The 19414-nt window shown below is 43.5% G+C and overlaps 1 protein-coding gene across 4 annotated transcripts in view; it reads left to right on the plus strand.

Annotated features, from left to right (window-relative positions):
* The first annotated feature begins 2936 nt into the window (after positions 1–2936).
* Positions 2937–19414, plus strand: part of LOC103658743 (serum paraoxonase/lactonase 3) — a 33513-nt gene continuing 17035 nt past the window's right edge. For 3 of the 4 annotated variants that reach the window (XM_008686267.2, XM_008686265.2, XM_040644260.1), the window contains exons 1-4: positions 2937–3094; positions 4641–4711; positions 11504–11559; positions 16420–16585. In XM_008686267.2, the coding sequence (XP_008684489.1) occupies positions 3021–3094; positions 4641–4711; positions 11504–11559; positions 16420–16585 (367 nt within the window). In that variant the 5' untranslated portion in view covers positions 2937–3020. The remainder of the gene's footprint in view (positions 3095–4640; positions 4712–11503; positions 11560–16419; positions 16586–19414) is intronic. The other variant, XM_008686268.2, reaches the window with a different exon arrangement.

Consider the following 19414-nt stretch of genomic DNA (forward strand, 5'->3'; position numbering starts at 1 on the left):
CAAGTGATTCTTATCACCTGGTGTGGGAACCCCTGCTCTGTCCTTACTGGACTTACTTCGTTCCGGTTCTAATTCCCCAGGACTCTGTAGATACATGCTGCCTTTCTATGGGCCTCACCAACCCTTCTTCTGCCTGACGAATTCCTACTTCTCCTGGTCATGCCGTCAATCCCACTCACTGCCATGTATATGGCCCAGTGAACACAAGGCTTAAACCCAAATCTGTCACACACAGATGTCTATTACCAAAAATGCATGAAAATCATCCTAGGATCTGTTGTTCTGGAAACTCAATGAAGATCCAGCTCTGCCCTCTGTATTTCAACAAGCTCTGTATTTCAACAAGCATGTGACAAAAAGTTACAAAGTTTTGAAAGGAGGGTTCAGTTCACCTCAGATCAAAAAGCAGAATCTTCCTTGTCAACAGGGTGGACCCAGCACACACTAGTGTTCTAGAATTGGTGCTATGGTTTAAATGCTTATGCGATATGTCTTGCTAACCGGCTTCTCTAATATTATCTCTAATATCTCAAGCTAATGAATGAACTCTCCAGGTGCTGGTTTAAATGGTGACCCTTGATACAGTGGTGCCCAAAGTTGGGAATCTTTCAAAGCTAACTAACAGGGCTGGGGTTTTGAATTACTGATTATGGTTTTCAAATGATAACTAGCCACCTCTAAGGTTTGAAATTATGTGCAGACACGCACACACACCCCTACCTTGGCCTAAAGTGAATAATTTTAAACCAGATTATAGATGACACAGCACCTGCAATAAATTGCCCAAGAATCCGCCTCTTATCCCTTATCCCTGTCTTCGTGCTATGCTGGGAGGCAGCGAACACACTGATAAGGAACATGTACTCTAGAGTCACTTGACCTGAGTCCAGATGAAGTCCCTGACACTTCTTAGTTATGTAAGCAAGTTATTACTCAACCTCTCTAGGCTTCACTTTCCTTATTTGCGAAGTGAGGATGGTTAGAAGGAATATGAGAAAACATGCAAAAATGCTTAACACATAGTACAATATTACTATTTCATCATGCACTCTGCGTCTTCCTACGTTCCCAGTTTTTCCTTCTGCCAAGTCCACATCTCGCACCCATCCATCTAATCAATTTTATAGAGCATCTATTAAGGACACAGTCCAGTGCCCAGCACTGGAAGACCCAGTGATCAATGGGATGGGGGTCTGAGCCGACGCTCGCACGTGGAGGCTCAGAATTAATTGATGGTCAATGTTTATTGACTCCTCACCATGTACCAAAGTGCAGTGCTGAGCACTTTGCACTCATCATGAAATTTGATTTTAAGCCGCCTATGAGGCAGATATTCTTTTACCGAAGAGGAATCTGAAGCATCAACCACTTAGTTGGGCACCTAAGACTAGCTGGACCCAAACCCAGGCAGCTTGAGCCCCGAGCCCTGCATGTACGGCTGTAGCCCACACCTATGGACCCCTCAGCTTTGGGAACGGTTCTTTCTTCATCTCTCTCCTCAGAAGCCTTATGAAAACAGCATTCAACTCTTCCTCTGCTTGAACTCTTAGAATTAGTCATCTTAAAAATAACTATCAATGCAACTCTAGATGTTACAGTTCTCCTTTGGTACAGCTTTCCTTCTTGGCCAGCCTTCACAGAAGCAGCACGGTAAAGGGCACAGGCTCTGGGACCCACTGCCTGACTCTGCCACTCGCCAGCTCTGTGACCTAGGGCACGTTACCCAGCCGCTCTGTGCCTCAGTTTTTCTCACCTATAAAACTGGGATAATGTTAACTGCCTCAGAGGTGGTCCTGAGAATTAAGTGAACATAGGCAAAGTACTAAACACAATGCAAGGGACATGGTGTGTGCTGTGTAAGTTGTAGGCGTCATTATTCATGCCATGATTATGGATTCATACTGTAATTATATGTCCCATAAGTCAGGGACCAATTTTTCTTGTCTTAATATCTCCAGGTCTGGTAAATCTTGTTCTCTCAACAGCGTGTACTCAGTTGAAATCAAAAGAACCATTACCTCTTTCTCTTGATAAATAAAAACAGATCATGCTTGAAGATGCTATTTTGCTCGGTCCTAACTCCTAAAGCCTTCCCCACCTCCAGCCAGCCCTTCCCCCCCCAGCCTAATCTTCATTATGAGAGGGGAAAATTCATTCTCCGCGTGGCAGGGACTGAAGATCCAGAAGAAAGAAGAATCAAGGAGTCTTTTGAAAGGCTAACTTCCTTAAGAAACTATTTTTCCGTTCCCTCCACTTTGCTCATCTCCTTGTTACCTATCTACTTCTTTTCCTTCACTTCTCCTGTGTTCTTTACCCTGACAATGATGGGGACAGCCACGGACATTCACAAATCCACCCAGTCAACAGACGAAACTGGGCTCCCACTATAGTCAGCCTTCTGAGGACAGAAAGGCCAGGAAATAAGTCCCTGCGCCCCAAATCTTGGAAAAGGGTGGGTTAAAGCTCTTTGCTTTGATTATCTCCCAGTATCGCTCCGCCCAGTGTCTCGAGATCAATGTTCCGTCTCATCTTTCGTCTTGCCTTCCACAAACGCGAAGTTTCAGCTCTGAATTCAGCTCCCCGCTGTCCCCTGACCCTTCCGTTTCCCGTTTTGTCCTTTGGAGGAGCTGAGGTAGAATTTCGCAGCTTTTAGCAGCAAACTACCTCTACCGTCCTAGCGACAGACGGGTGTGTTCTTGCCGAAGCTGCCGTACCCCCGGCTCTCTCTCTGTACGTGGAGCCTTGAACAGAACGAGTCCCGCGAGTAAAGGGTTCCTTGGACCTGGTGCGTGGAAATGGCCTTGAACCCAGGGCGGCGACGCGGGGGGGGTGACCTGGACCTCAGCCTCAGCTCCCTGGTGACCTCAGCTCACCTCCCCTCAGCGCACCTGCTCGCGAGGGGTGGGCGGGGCGGGCAGGGAGGGCGCCGACCAGGGGGCGGGGCCAGGAGCCTGCCCGCCACGCCCTCGGGAGTGCTAGGCGCCCGCTCGTCGCCGCAGGGCACCCGGGCACCGGAGACCATGGGGAAGCTGATGGTGCTGACCCTGTTTGGGGCCGGCCTGGCCCTAATCGGGGAGAGATTAGTGGCGCTTAGGTGAGTTGGCATCTTGATGGGGGCGTCCTTGTTCTTTCTCTCCTCTTCCAAGTTTCAAGGGCTGTCCCGTGCCACCCTCCTAGCAGGTAGGAAAGAGCATTTTTAGAACCTCACTCCTCCTCAGTTCCACCCAGCAAGCTATCCCTTGAGAAGCGCTGGTGTGGAAAGTGAGCTGTTTGCCTTTCCTAAGATGGTAGAGCAGAAGCATCCCTCATTTATTTTCTGAAAGTCGTGCCCCCCCCCAAGCCTCCCCCCGCCCCATTCCAGGTTGTCCTCGGCAGGCATTCTGCTCCTGAAAAAACGAACTCGTTGGAAGCACTGGACCTGGAGGGGACCAGGCTACCAGCTGGCTGTTTACAGCCCACTCAGATATTGCCCAAGGCCAGTGAAACACTGATGAGTACTGGGATACAGAGCTCATCGTAGATTAAAAGAGCTAGCCAGACAGCGGGGAAATGAGCTGAAACTTGCAGGTGGTGAGCGGGGAAATGAGCTGAAACTTGCAGGTGGTGAGCACGGTCGTTTTGCAGGTATTAGGACCTTTTGAAGTGGAAGATCTAGTGGTGATAGGCAGAAATATTTCAAGAGAAGTCAATATACTGGGCTAGAAAGAAACGTTAGCTATGATACGCATTTCTGAGTGGATCTAAAGCTTCTGCTTGCCTTCACTTGTCTTTAAGTTGCTTTTATTTATTTCTCCAAGCAGAAGCTGATCTCAGAAGTTCACATTAGAATCTATTGAGAAGCCTGATTGCTTTTGTGAATACTTTCTAATTCAACTTGAGAGTGTTTATTGTTACATTTGTTCCCAGTGCACCCAAGTGAGAGAATCATAAAAAATAATAATTACTAGGTAGATCTAAGGAGTATTTTTACAAAGTGACAGTAAGATAAGTCTAAGTGTAGAATCTTCCTGAATACAATCTAATAAAAATTTAAAATTATCCCTGGTGTTTAGAAGAATGGTTCACTGTGAAAACAGGAACGCTATATTGAAAAATAATTCAGCCAATTGTTTACATTGTGGTCAGTTTGATGACTTCTATACACTTGCAAAATAAGTCAGCATAAAAATTTTTTAAATAATGAAGTTGAAGCAAAAACTACAGGGTTTAGCCATTAGGAAACACTTGAATTTGGGGAAAGCATTTTGGTGGAGGAGTCAAAAGACAAGACTATAGGGGGTTAAAGTGCAGATTTATAATAGATAATACTTTAGCAAATTAAATAATACTACTCTGTACATTTGCAGTAATAATACTGTTCAGTTACTTATATTATCTTATAGTATCATTTATCGGGCAGCAAAGTGTCGTCCATGTATAATGGCATTTTAAGCTTTCAACAATAACCGGGTGAGATGAGTAGATACAGGTGCATTATGCACATAATGTCCACATTATGTAAATAAATGTAAATAAAAGGAGGTACCTACTTACTTGCTGTATCATCCGTAAATGATGAGAAACAAAGTTAATGAACAAGAAGATGATTAAAGACAATGTTTAGACATTGATTTTGGATGTTGTGTTTTTATCTTCTATAGACAGCGAACTAATGCATCTCGAGAAGTGGAGCCAGTGGAACCCCAGAGCTGCCACCTTATTGAGGGACTTGGTATGTATGTGACAGTGCAATTTCTTGGTCACTACCTAGTCACTACCTACCTAACTGAGGCTGCCAACTAATTTATTTCCCTGCTACTCCTTAGAGCCTCCTGCCAGGGGCCTCTGCCCCATTTACTGAAGCCACCTCATCCCAGGTCTTCAGGGGCCCTCCTGAATGTCAAAGTCTGTAGCTTTCCCCCCAGCCTTTTTTCCTTACTGATGTCTCTCTGTCATTTGAAGGACCTCCTGTCCCTTACTGAATGCCTCTCCTGTCCCTTTTGTGCTATTTCACTCCCCTCTCTATCTTCTTCTGGTGTCTACGTTACCTCTTTTCTCTCTTCTTCCCTCTCCTTCACGGTACTCCTGGCTTCAAATATCACTTCCTTCTAAATTTATCTGCAAGTTCCAAAAGAAATATGAACTAGCCTTTACCCTGAGGAACCTCACAGCCTACTCAGATGTCTTTAAAAAAAAATTAATCAAAACTCCATAGCTGCCTCCCTAAGCTCTCAAACTGCAGGCCTTCTTTTCCAGTCTGAAACCACTTTCCATTTCTGTCCTTTCCTCCCTCATACCCTCACCCACAGCTAGCTCTTCTTCTAGACTTCTCCTGTGGATGGTAACCCCATTCTCAAAGGGCTCAGTTCCATATTTCGGAGCTATATATTTTCCCCTCGTCCCTCATTGTTCTCATGACATGTGTCGGTATCAGCCTCCTCTGTGGTCCCACACAGGGCTGAGCTCACCCGGCTACTGTTACTGCTGCTTATCTGGGCTCCAAGCCCCCGTTCGCCCCGACACTGCTGCTAGAAAAACAGTTCCAGGCAGATTCTGTTCACCGCTCGGAGAATGTGCTTTTTCACTTTCTCATGGTTGCTCATGAAATCCCCTGCACCAATTTCTTCCTCTTTGCTTGCTGAAATCGGCTGCAAAGTCCTCTCCCCAGTGCTCTGAAACTCTGATTCACTTGTGACACCTATCACACACTGTATTTTATGACTAGCAGTGTTTTCTCTCTCTCTCTCTCTCTCTCTGGCAGACTGTAAACTCCCTAGGGTCAAGGACCGTGACTTATTTATCAGTATGTGACAGGATGACAGCATAGTTTCTTGTGATACGAGTTTGTATTTTCTTTTTCTTGGTACATATATTTCTTTATATACAATCTATTTCAACTATATATACATAGAGAGAGAGAGAGGGAGAGAGAAGGACAGAATAAGAGTCTTTTTGATTTTGGTTTTCTATCTTTGTTTTTCTCTCTTAATTTCTAAAAAAGAGAAAGAAAGAAAGAAAGAAAGAAAGAAAGAAAGAAAGAAAGAAAGAAAGAGAGAAAGAAAGGGAAAAAAAGAAGTAGCCTTGGCCAATGTGCTTCCTAGCCCATGGAGGAGGGTTGTGCCCTTGGGTAGAGACAGAAAGAACTGAGGACAAGCTGCTTCCTGACTCTTGTTCTCAAAAACCCCAGCTCCTTCAGAAGTTTCTGATGGACAAAGGATAAGAATATGTGGATTTTTTGAATAACGGGGATCCTTTCCCCACCGCCTGATGTCATTCTGGGGGTGGAGCAGGACCCCTGAAAGAATGGCTGCGGGGCGTTTTCAGGGAGGCTTGGATCCTTCCTACTGTGTGTCCCAGCCCGAGCACAGCTCATGTGCCCAGCCGGGACCTGGAAATGGCAGAACCGTGTAAATTAAAGGGAACACACGGGCTTGGCAGTGAGTAATTCGGTGGTGACTAGTACAGAATAAAAGCCAGATGGACCTCCCCAAATATTCTGCTTTTTAAAAACTTGCCACCTACGATATTTGCACAACCCTGTCAGAAGACCCAGTAATGACTGAGATTGAATTTCCCTTCGGTTTAGTGGAATGTGGGTGCAGGGTCAGATTGAATCTGATTAGGAAAAAAAAAAAAAAGGAAATGTAACATTTGCTCATTTGTTTACTGTTTTGTGGAGTAATATTCATACTTACTACACATCTCTCTCTCAAAAGATAGGAGCTTGCCAAATAATGTAACGGGATAATTAGACTAGCTGATTGCTAACGCCTGGTCTGACTTGCAGATAGTAGAATTCAAATAGAGTTGAGAAGCAAAAACTGGGGCTAATGTTGTAAGACAGATCAACGTTCTGATTATCTAAATATTTTTAAAAGAATGGTTAAAATGGTTGGAAACTGGCAGAGAGCAAAAGAACACAACGTGACCTCTTGTGTCTATTGGCACATCTCCATTTTATATTTGGAGTGCGAAACAAGTTTGTCAATAGGGCAATTTTGATATATCTCTAAAAATAATGCCACTGCCTTCATCTATAAACATTCTGCTGAGTTCTTTACAAACATTGACATCACCCTCACAACCGACCTGTAAGGTGGGCGCTGCTTGCTGTCTGTCCTTGCTGATTAAGAAACTGACACACAGCAGAATGAAGTGACTTGCCTTGTGGTCCAGAACCAGAGGGTGGTGGGCCTCGATTATGAGCCAGAGTGGTTTTCTTCTATGCCTTGTACTCTTTGTTGTGTGACCCTGCCTCTCTTATCTACTGACAACACATTTTATTGTGGAAGTGTCGGGGAAGTATGATGGCGGCAGAAAACCAAAAATCTAAGATGCAAAATGGTGAAATATTAATAAACAGAGCTAACCAAAACAGGACAGGCTGGGCATTTCAATACAAATCACTAGTGAGACCACCCTCACGAGACCCAACTATTTGATGAGTGGAAAGCCTTATGAAGCAATGGAAAACCAATAAGGATTTGAGGCAGGGCTTGGTAGGCAGTTAACAGAGCTGGAGAAGAATTCTGATTTGTGTTTTCTTCAAGACCTAGGCTTTTGTGGTTAATTTTATTGATGGAAGAAACTTTCCTCTTTTTGTTTTCCTTCCCAGTATTCTTTCTGGGAAGAAAAGTTGAAAAGCGAAATAATTCTAACCTCCAGAAATCATATCTCCTAGATCTTTTTTTCTATGGAGTTTATCTTTTTTCCAAGGCTTGGAGGGTCAAGGATTGTTTTAACCAGGAAGTTAGTTGGCTGCCCTTGGCATCTGATCAAAGCTGCACATGAAATTCGAATAGCTTTCCTGGGGCTCCACCCTTGGCAGGATTATCTCGTAGACAGCCATTGTCTTTGGTGTCTTCCTATCTTCCTCTCCAGCCCTTTTCCTCTCCAGCAGCTTCCCCTATCTCCAAGATCTGTTTCTACTCCATGGTAGGTCGCATTTGTTTTCTTAGTTGCCTATCAGAATCTTCTTTCCAAGATGTGAAATTGTGATACTATTAATTGATCGTAATGTTTCAGCGTGACACTTTCTCAGGGTATCCGTAGAAAATGATCAAAGGCCAAGGAGACAAAGTCATGCCACATAGAGGGCTGGCAGGTTAGAAAGCAGCAGACACCTATTTGGGAGACCGGTTTTAGACTTATCGGCGGGGTTTTAGTGATGGTTGTGCACAGGCTAATAAGTATGTGGGGAGCACTCAGGGGAGGGTGTCCTGGGGGCCCTTACTCCCACAGGTGTCACCGTTGCCGAGATGCACGGTGTTGTCACGCAGGTGCAGTGTAGGTAGGGGAGGTGGGGAGAGAGGGGCGGGAATACTCTGCAGTCAGCCGGTGACACTTCTTCACATCTGAACGGAAAGTACCAGCATCCCTGTGCTCTGGATTAAGTCAGTCAATAGAGACAAGCACAGCACTCAGAACACGCCCACTCCTGTTGTGGCTGCATTACCGAGGTAGGTGAATGCTGGCAGAGGTGTTAAGTGGTATTTGGAAGATAAAAGGACCAAACTAAAGAGCACACAACTCAGGACACCTCATGCTCAGAAAGTACCACTCATTTGTCAATAGTTTAACTGAAAGACAAGACAGAGTTCAAGAAACTAACGTGGTTTATCTTATTTAGTCAGTCAAACAGCTTTTATTGAGAGTTTTTATAGTGAAAATGTAGGTATTATGTTGGGTGCAAAGCTGGAGCACTGAATGAAAACTGGCCCTTGTTCCCAGGAGGCTTACTGTCTGGTAGGAAATCAACAAGTCAACAGAAGTTTGCAGCCCAAGTGTGAATGAAATATCATGGTGGAGGTAGTCACAGGTGACTGTATTAGTACATAACATGGGTGCTAGAACTAAGGGAACTGGGAGAGGTTGCCGAGGCTGAGGAGGTGGTCTCCAAGCTCTTCTCTAGAGCCCATGATACTCAGGCAAGGGGAGGTGAAGGTGGTGTGGGAGAGATGTGGGTTGCCAAGAAGAGGGAGCAGCATGGGCTGAGGCAGGCGGGTGAACAAGGCTGACACATTTCAGCAACTACCAAGGGAAGAACTGCAGCAGAGCTGGCCTGGAGAGTGGAGAGTGGGGGCCAACAAACCGAGGCTGGAGCCAACATGTGGAGAATTTGGAATCTAGACCAAGAAGCGTAAGATTTCTGTTGCCAGCTCTGGAACACCTTTGCAGGGTTTTAAGCAGGAGAGTGGCAAGATGGACTCTGCAATTTGCAATGATGACCGTCAGCAGGTGCAGACAATGGTAGCAGGGCAGCAGAACTGACCTGTTAGGAGGCTACTGTGCAGATCCAGGGGGGAGTTCTAGAGCTCCAATGATAATGCTCCATTGGATTCGGGGAGTAAGGAAAAAGAAAGCATCAAAGATCACTCCAGGTACTTCAGGGGATGGGTACTTGGGGGATGGAAATGCCATCCACTGAAATCAAAATATAAGAAATGGAGCAGATTCAAGGGGGAAATGTCCAAATGAGTTTGGGACATGTTAAATATGAGAAATGAAACAGCCAGGGAGGACTGCTCAATGTACAGGTGAATACAAAGGTCTGGAAGTTGGCAGAACGATTTGGTCTTGATTCAGAGATTAGAAAGTCAACGGCACATGGGTAGGAGCGGAAGCCAGGGGACTGGAGTAGGTTACACAGGTAGAAGGGTTGCTCTGCCATGGGAAACAGGCAAAGGCAATTAGGGCCTGGAAAACAACCATGTCCAGAACAGAACTGTGCAGGAAAATAGGGCAAAAGGAAACCGAAAAGTGGTGTTCGAGAGAGAAAAAGTAAGAGAGGAAAAAAAAAGTTGGTTCAAAAATTAACCCACTTGAATTCAATGTGATTTTTTTAAATTGCTTTATTCAGTTTGCCGGGTTCTCCCCATGTCTGTTTTACTCCATGTGGAAATAGCACTAAGTCTTTCAAGCCATTAAGATACCATAGATAGATAAATCTTGATTAACTGGAATGTTTAGAAAATGGAACGCTCTGATTAATTTAATTTTCAGGTTACAAGTTGGGGATTAGTTTCAGTAAGTGAATATATAATTAAATCTTCCTCTGTTCTCTCATTTTCAGTACCCATTGCCCATTATTCTGTTGATTCAAATTTGCAGTTTATTTGGCTTTGTCCCACTTTTCTTTCCCCCCCCCCCGTCTTTGCTCAGTTGCCTTTTGACCAGCCACACATTACCTCACACAACCTTTCCCCACATGTGCCAGTCACCATAGCTGCGTAACAGACCACCTTGAAACCAAGGGACTGACTTAAATGTCCATTATTTTGCTCATGAATTTGCAATTTTAACAGGGTTCAGTGGACGCAGCTCATCGCTGTTCCATTTGCATCAGCTAGAGTGACCCAAAGGTTGAGAAGTGAAGTGACCTGTGACTCCTCCAGTGTCTTCTCTACCTTCTGTAGTCTCTGTATAGTCTCTCCTCTGTAGCTTCAAAGTACCCAGACTTCCTGCTTTTAAGTTTAGGGTTCCCAAGGCCCATGCTGACAGAGAGAGACAGAGAGAAGGGGGAAGGGAAGGGAAGGGAGCAGAGAGGAGAGAGAGTGAGAGAGAGAGAAAGAGATTGGGAGTGAACCAACAGCAGCTGTGGTTGTGACTTTACCTTGTCATAACCATGTGGCGTCGCTTGCACCTCATTTAATTTGTCAAAGCAGTTACCGTTAATCCAGACTCAAGGGGAGAGAACTTACCTCCTGTTGGAAGAATATGAACATCATCTTTTAAGAAGGGCATGTGACTATGGTCCATGTTGGTTCTCCCATATTTGCAGAATACAGTTTGCCAAACTAGATAACCACTGCCTTTACCCTCAGTCCTGCCTGTTTGGGACCACATCCTCTGTGGGTCTGTCTCTCTATTAGGAGCTATGTGAGCCCCCTTTTCACCCTGTTTGTGGTCATAACTTACTTCTTATATGCCTCTTTCCATAGAAAAATGCTGAGGACCAACTCTTAATGAGAAAGAGAACTAAATTGTTCAAATTTATCTATATTTGGTAGTCTTTCCTAAGACCTATTGCTTTAATAATGGATAACAATTATCCAAAATTTCCCTATACGATTGGATAATGATATATTTTTAGACCTCAACAAGTTGGAAGAGAGAAATGTTTGGCCGAGAAGCCTTTAAGACACCCTCACAACGATGACTTTCCAAATGTTATCAACCCATCTGCACATCAGTCTTCTGTGGGGGATAAAGCGGAATCTCTCAGGGCATACCCTAGAAGTTGTTATTTAAAGAATAAATTTAGGCTATGACTTTATTTTATAGTTATTTGCTTTTTTCTCCTGAAAATTGAGTTCTAAAGAAAGAATTTAGTATTTAGGGAATCTGACTCAGGTTTTACTGTAGAGTAGCATGCCTATGGGATTCCTGGAAGTTAATGTAGTTTCCCAAGTAAATAGTTGAAAAAGTTAATGTAGTTTCCAAAAGAAGTCTAAAGTTTTGTCTGTGAGATTTACTTTTTAAGCCTTCATTCATGCGTCTTCCTGATCCTCCGCTTCTTTTGCAGAAAATGGCTCTGAAGACATTGATATACTTCCTAGTGGGCTGGCTTTTATCTCCAGCGTGAGTATTTTCCACGCCCCTCAGACGCTCATGTCAACAGCTGAATAGATATACATTAGTGTTGCTGACTAGAGCTGCCAGGTGGACCCCTACACACTCATCCTGACTGTGGTTAAAGCAGTCTTTAACCAGGATTCCAGAGGGCTCATCGGGCCCTAGGAATGCCCAGGTGTGCTCGCCCCCTGTGTGGGCAGCTCCCTATGGGCAGTCACAAATTCAGTAGGGTCTCAGTAAATGTATATTGATTTCCATTTGATTTCTAGAAGAGTCTCCAGATTTGTCCATTCCCATCATTGTTCTATTTTGCTGGACCTCAGTTTCCGGTCGTCATGTCCGCCCTAACTGGTGTTCTTCCCTCTATGCCTGCCTGTGTCTGGGTCTCGGGAAATGTTTGTGAATCATCTGTTGACCATGTTACTCGATTCAAAAGCCTGAGCATTTTCTGTCTTGGGTCCCCTGCCATTCCTTCCAGCTCTTTCAAAGACAAGTAGAGAAGGGCCTGCATTTTATTTCTAATACCACCTTCACAGGTTTGGGACGATCAGAAAGCTATGTGAAGGACTGACAAATAAATAAAAATAAATTAAGTACAATAAGTTGAAATATACATGGTGTGAAGATATTGAAAATTGCCATGTGTTTATTGAACAGTTGCAATTTGGAACGGGACCTAAGATTCTGAACAAGCAAATTGACTCCATTTTCAATGTGAATTCTGACTGCTGGAATTGCATGTCCTAAATATTCCATTTGGACCAATAGAATACAACCAAATAAAATGAATTTTAAAATCTATATTTTTTTGGTTAAAAGGGGACACGCATAATAATTCTTAAAGGCCTGAATATCTAAATTCTTAAGTATGCACAGTATAGTGGGGTTTCATTTGGATTTTAAATTGCTGTTGGTGGCGATATGTGTTGGGGTAGGGGGGTGGGAGGGATTTTATTTCCTTAGTTTTCCTCCAAAACAAAAACTCAAACAATGCTGTCTAGAAACGTTTTTCCTTTGTTGTCTTAAATCTTCTATTGTCAATTTAGATGTTCAGTGTTATGCCAAATAGACTTTTAAAAATGATTATTCTGTAACTGGGAGATTCCTCTGCTCTTAGGAGATAATAGTTGTAGTTGCAGCTGTATGCTTCTTTTCCATTTTCACCGGAACTAAAAGTACTGAACTATTGCTGTATAGAAACTAGAGACTTTCAGCAGAGAAATGTTAACAAGGGGCTTTAAGTAATAGAGCTCTTCCTTGTAAATCAACAAACAACTCCTAGGCTAAGGATGATGTTGTTTGCTTCTTTTCAGTCTCTTTGCACTGCAGTAAGTTCAGGTCCTTGTTCTTGGTTTTTCCCATCTCCCTTTCTTGCCGTCACAGAGCATGTTTGGAAGGTGCTGAATGAGAGAGAAAGTCTGCGCGATATTCGTAGTCAGTCTAGAGAGCGGCCACGCAGGTTATTTGCTTCCTTGCCTGGGGACCTGGCAGGCTGCGCTACGCCTGCCTTCTTCACACCTTGTGGAGCCAGCTCCTCGTTGCCCGTCAGGCCTTCCTGTGGCCACACTTCAATTCCACGGGAAAGTCTCCCCCAACGCCCTTTCTGGGCAACGGGCCTCCTCGACGGCCCCTCACGTTCTCTGGGCCGAGGCTCTTCCCTGCCGCATCGTATCGGACGTGCTGGCTCGGTGCTGCCGCCCCAGGTTTCAAGCTTCTCGCGGCCCGGAGCCTCGTGCAGTGTCTGTTCCCGCGCTCGGCGCCTAACGCGCTCCCTGACATGCGTGGGGGCTTGGAAGTTACTGACCGCGTGCGATGGGCAGTGAGGGCGGTAGAGAAGTTCAACGCCTACTCACACGCACGTGTAGCCTGTTGGGGAAAATAAGATGCTGCCCCTCCAGGGGATCTGCACCATTTTCAGGGGCGAACGACATCCGCAGAATTGCTTGCACTCCCTTGCTACAAATTCGTACCCGACTGCCTTAAGCAGAAAACCAGTTGCATATGAAGCCACTTATTGGAAGTGTTTCATTCAACACGACACTTAACGTAGGTCAAGTTTGTTTGTAATGTCCTACCTTTATTTACATATTAAATCATTTCAATTTTGAGAACGTTCAGCCTCTGAACTAGCTGGCAGTGCCTTTGTGTGCGCACCCGGGCTACCAAGATACTTGCTACAGTGGTCTTCCTTGAGCTTTCTTCCTCAGTAGCTTTTCCACCGTCAAACCCGTCCTTATGGTGTGGCAGAAAGAGTGTACAATTAACGATGTGAGTGACTTAGGCGATTCACTTCTCTGGGCTTAATTTTCCTTGGGTGAAAGGGAAGAATTAGATGTCTCTGACATTATTTGTCCATTATTACCATGACCTAAGCTGCTGGGCTTGGTGACAGCCTGACTCTGCAGAAAGGGTAGACTTGAAGACTGAATGTCATGATTTCATGGCCTGATATTGGGGAGAACAGTGCTGGCCTTAACTGAGAGTAATAGATACAAATGAGAGGAAGGGTTTGGGGAGAGGATGTTGATTTTGTTTCTGACAATTTGATTTCGAACGGCTGTTAGGAAGAAGTCGGGAATGCAAGCTAGAGCTCCAGAGAGAGGTTCCAGGTAAATGGGCAGACCTGACAATAACCGGTATAGAAGAAATACCTGAAACCTTATGAATGAGATCTGCAAGGAAAGAGTATAGAGCAAGAAGAAAAGAGGGATGGATGAGGATAGAAGGAGGAGGGGGCAGAAAGAGAAGCAGGACTCCTATCTGGAAAGTCTACTTTTGACTTTTTGACAAGGAGTAAAGGGGTACATCAGAGTGTCAGATGCCATAGAGATACAGATAAGGAAAGGGGGAGGGGTTTTCAAATGAGATATTTCGGAGAGCACTGAGGTGACCTTGACAGAGGTGCTTCTACAAATCGGTGAGAGTTGGAGCCGTTCAAGGCAGGCGACAAGACCAAGTGATGTTTCTAAGAGAGCTGACAATGAGGGGAAGGCAAGATAATGTGGTTTGAAGGAGTAGTAAAATTAGGAGAAGATTTGTCTCGAGGAAGGAGAAATGAGCAATTTTTCAGGCAAACGAAGGGGCACTGGTGAGAAATGAGGGTAAAGCAAGAGAGAGACTGTAAGTTCTAAAGACGGGTCCCCAAGAACAGACAACCAAAGAAACAGGTGGGGGAAGTAATTAACTTGAGAACAGAAGAGGGAAACTCTTTCCTAAAGAGAAGAGGGAGAAAGGAAGAAAATTGACAAAATTTACCAGACAGAAAGGAGGGAGTCAGAAGAAATTCATGCTGAGCTGCTTGAGTTTTTTTTGTTTGCTTGTTTTTTTGTTTTCAGAGAAATAGGAAGTAAAGTCATCCATTGAGAATAAAGAGGAAGAAGGTGGGTGCTCTGGAAGATAATACAATTAATTGACGATGGATACTTAGGGAAATGCAAGAGATTACCCATTAGAATGAACAAAAAGATTGACAAACAGTATTGAATGTCTGTTTGAAGTTGGGATGATAACTTTGCAGCAGAAGTTTTCGACCTGATTTCGACTGGCCCCATGTAAAAGCTAGACCAGGGCAAGGGGAGTTGGTAGGAATTTGATAAAGAAGCAGTAAGCAAAGGGTGTGGCTTCCTTAGGAGACTGACTGTTGGTTGACAATGACAGCTTCAGGGTCTGGAAGGAGAAGTTTGTGGCTAGGGGCATGTGGTTCTCTCCACCAGGTGAGGTGACCTAAGAAAGCTGAAGTCGGAATGGTACCTCCTTGGATGGGCTTTGGCAATGTCATTGTGGTCTGGGGGAAAGCCAGGTTTCCGGTAAGACTTAGGCATAGAAGAACTGTTCTTAAAAAAGCTTGAAGATGTATGTGAGGTTGTTTGCAACCGAAGATTGACTCCCCCGGGGGTGGGGTGAAGGGCGGTGGAAGGGCCAAGAGTAGTATTATTGTAAGTAAGTTTGTGGAGGTGTGTATGCGTATTTGTAAGAAAGGGAGGGGACAGGAAGACAGAAGACAGAGTAAGAAGATCATTTAAATCAACTGTAAATGGAAACGAGGGTGTAAGAAAAGATATGACATTGTTGATGTTGTTATATATCAGAATGATGGGGGAGGGTGCCAGAGACAAAGTGGGCTGAGTTTTGTCATTGGTGTAGCACGAGCCAGCTCCAAGTTTGACACAATGACCTGGGATGCAGCAAAGGCCCAACTGGTCCTTCCAGGAGAAAAGAGCCACTATCCAAGTTACCGACATAAACTTTTTGCAATATTTGAAGAAAAGGATTCATTTCTAAGTTTTCGGACATAACTGTAGGAACAAAATAGGTCAGAAATAGTCAATTTTATGTGACTGGTTCCCTATGTGGATTCTTGGCTGCCTCTACTATTTGTCACTACCTAATATAACAGGCGTAGGGATGGGAGCAATATAATGAGAGCATATATCCCTTCTCTCTGCTTTAAGGAAGGTTAGTTGCTGACTGTCAGGACTGGAAAACAGACTGTCAGGACTTAGCAATCCAACACTTTAACTTCCTCATTTTATGAATGAGGAACCAGAGGCATAGGCAGGCCAAGCGACTCACACAAACTAACCCAGCCTAGTGTCTTGCGTTACACTTTTTGGCTTCCCCCCTTCTCTCTATATTAGTAATTGAATATGGGTTCTTCCCACATTCCCATTCCCATTCCCAATGGCCCAGGGGTCATTGGTAATCCCTCAGATCAGATAATGGCATCAGCTGACAGAGCAAAAAATCCCAGAAATCTAAAAGAAATGCAGAGCTTTGAATATTTTTGTTAGGCTTTGAGATTCTAGCTTCCATATGAAAATATTGTGAGGCATATATATGCACTTACTTATTTTATATTTTGTACAGGGATTAAAATATCCAGGTATGCCAAGCTTTGCACCAGACGAGCCAGGACAAATCTTCTTGATGGATCTGAATGAGCAAAACCCAAGGGCCCAGGCACTAAACATCAGTGATGGTTTCGACAAAGCATCATTTAATCCACACGGAATCAGTACTTTCATTGATGAAGGTAAAGCCCGAATGCTTAAAAATAAAGGGTAAATGAGGGAACTATAAGCCACTCAACCTCCACGACTCAGTGTGTATGTGAAAGGAGGGAAAATTCTATTTTATCAGAAAAATAATAAATGTGTACCAAACATTTGTAGACATCACATTAAAAACAGGAGACTAGAAGATGGTCATTCCTTCTTCCTCACCTTCTTCTCTTTCCATTTGACCTTCAAAACCAGTTTGGAGATTGTTCTCAGAAATCTAACGTATGAACTCAAAGCCCTTTGAAAATAATTGTGTGTCATATTAGAAAACATAACATGAAAGAAAATGAGATAAACTGGACTTCATCAAAATTAAAAACTTTCTGCTTCAAAAGACGCCATGAAGAAAGTGAAGAAATAGTCCAAAGAATAAAAGAAAATATTTGCAAATCATATATCTGATAAGAGGCTTGTATCCAGAATATATAAATCATTCTTACAACTCAACAACAAAAAGACAACCCAATTAAAAAATGGACAAAGGATCTTAGTAGACATCTCCAAACAGATATGCAAATGGCCAATAAACACATGAAAAAATATTTAATATCCTTAGTCATTAGGGAAATGCAAATCAAAACCATAATGAGATGGCACGCCATTCCCACTAGGGTGGTTATAATAATAATAATAATAATAAAAAAGCAGACAATGACAAATGCTGGCAAGGATGTGGAGAAATTGGAAACCTCCCACTTTGTTGGTGCGGCCATTTTTTAAAGCAGGTTTGGCGATTCTTCAAAATGAACACAGAGTTACCATATGATCCCCAAACTCCACCCCTTAGTATGTCCCCAAGAGAATTGGAAACATAGGTCCACACGAAAACTTATACACAAATGTTCATGGCAGCATTATTTCTAACACCCAAAAGGTGAACATAACCCAAATTCTCACCAAGTGATGAACGTATAAAAAGGAGTGAAGTTCTGATGCATGCTACAACACGGGTACACTTTGCAAACACTATCCTAAGTGAAAGAACGCAATCACTAAAGGCCACATAGTGTATGATCGCATTTGTATCAAGAGTGCAGACCTGGCAAATTCACAGAGACAAGAATGTGGCTTAGCGGTTGGCAGGGGCTGGGGGGAAAGGAGAACGACAGCTAATGGGTTTGGGCTCTCTTTCTGGGGTGATAAAAACCGTCTGGAGCTAGAGAGTGGCCATGGTTGCACAACTCTGAATATACTAAAACCACTCAATTGTACATTTTAAAAGCTTGAGTTTAACAACCATGGATTATATCACACAAAAAGTGTTGCAAAATATCTAAGTTACTAGTACGTTGTATATACTTTACAACAACCATTTCTGATGTTATTTGCTACCTGTTCATAGTTCATAATTCCTGACTAATATAATTTTCAGATATTTGTGGGTCCATAGGGCATGTGGAAAATAAAAACAGTGGGACCTCACTAATAGTAACTACGGGAAGGAAAAGCCAAATGGAAGTGTTGCAATTCGGAATTTTTAAAGAAATTGTGTGTTAATTCTTTCATTATAATTCTTTACATACTGGAGTTACAATGTATTGTTAAGAATGCATTTGTTGGAGTGGTTTTATTGAATTAAAAAAGAATGATTAATACTTATTAATCCGCTCATCCAACGGATCTTTGTTTAATTCCTTTGGTCAGCACGAATAGACTTGTTCGTTTTTAAATAAGTGGGTTCCTTTTAAAATATTCATATATAATTTATTTACTCCTCAAAATAAAACGCTGGGCCCAATCTTGCTACATCTCCCCTTCCTGCCCCATTCAGTCACCTAGTTTCAACATTCCGTCCAATTTACCCTCCAAATATTTCTCCAAGCTCTCAGCCTCTCCCCATCCTCGTGGCCACCATCCCATCCCAAGGCCCCGACATGTCTTCCCTGGATTCTATATTGGCCCCCTGACTATACCTTCCCTCTTATACCACCTCCATCCATTTTCATAAGCAAGAGTTATTTTTTATGCAAATCTGATCATGTCCCTCTCTTCTTAAAATTCTCCGTATTGTTTCCATTACTCTGGAGAAAAATCTCAATTCACCAGAGTGACCTGGGTTCCTAGGCGTTACCCGTGTGTATTCCGGCACGTGGCTGTTTTCTCCAGCCTCACCAGATACCACCTTCCCCTTGACTCCCTGGTCCAGCCACACTGGATTTCCTTTAGACCTATAAAATGCTCCATGGCTCAGGGCCTTTGCATTTGCAATTCCCTCTGAGTGGAATGTTTGCCACCATTCATGACTTACAATTCCTCATCATTCAGGCCTCAGCTTAAATGTCACCTTCTCAGGGAAGCCTTTCTACCATCTTGTTTCTGGCTGTGAACCTTATTATATTTCTTCTCAGTATATTCCTTCTTTTGGCACTCATCAAAATGGCAATTAAAGTTTCTTATTCATGTTAAATGATACCAACCTTCTTTCCCTCTCCCACTATTGCCCTATAGTGAGCTCCTTTGCATCTTTAGATCCAAGCTTGTCACTCTTTAAGTGGGTGCCACCCTATGAAGAAAGCATCTCCCCTCTCCAGTATTCTTGTATTTACTAGTTATTTCTTCCCTGTTTTCTTCTCTAGAATAAATCACCATAAAATGACGTGTGACTTGTTTATTGCTGAATTCCCATAGTCTAGAACAATGTCTCTTGTGTAGTAGGTGCTCTACGGACATGTGTTAAATGAATAAATGAGTGAGTCCCGTGAGACGGGGCAGATATTAATACTCAGTTTTACAGACGGAAAAATGGAGGTTGAAGAAAGGCAGCGACATGTGACGTCACATCTGTCATTAACTGGCAGTTC

Source organism: Ursus maritimus, unplaced genomic scaffold, assembly GCF_017311325.1.
Source record: "Ursus maritimus isolate PB19 unplaced genomic scaffold, ASM1731132v1 scaffold_3, whole genome shotgun sequence".
Taxonomy (NCBI): Eukaryota; Metazoa; Chordata; class Mammalia; order Carnivora; family Ursidae; genus Ursus; species Ursus maritimus.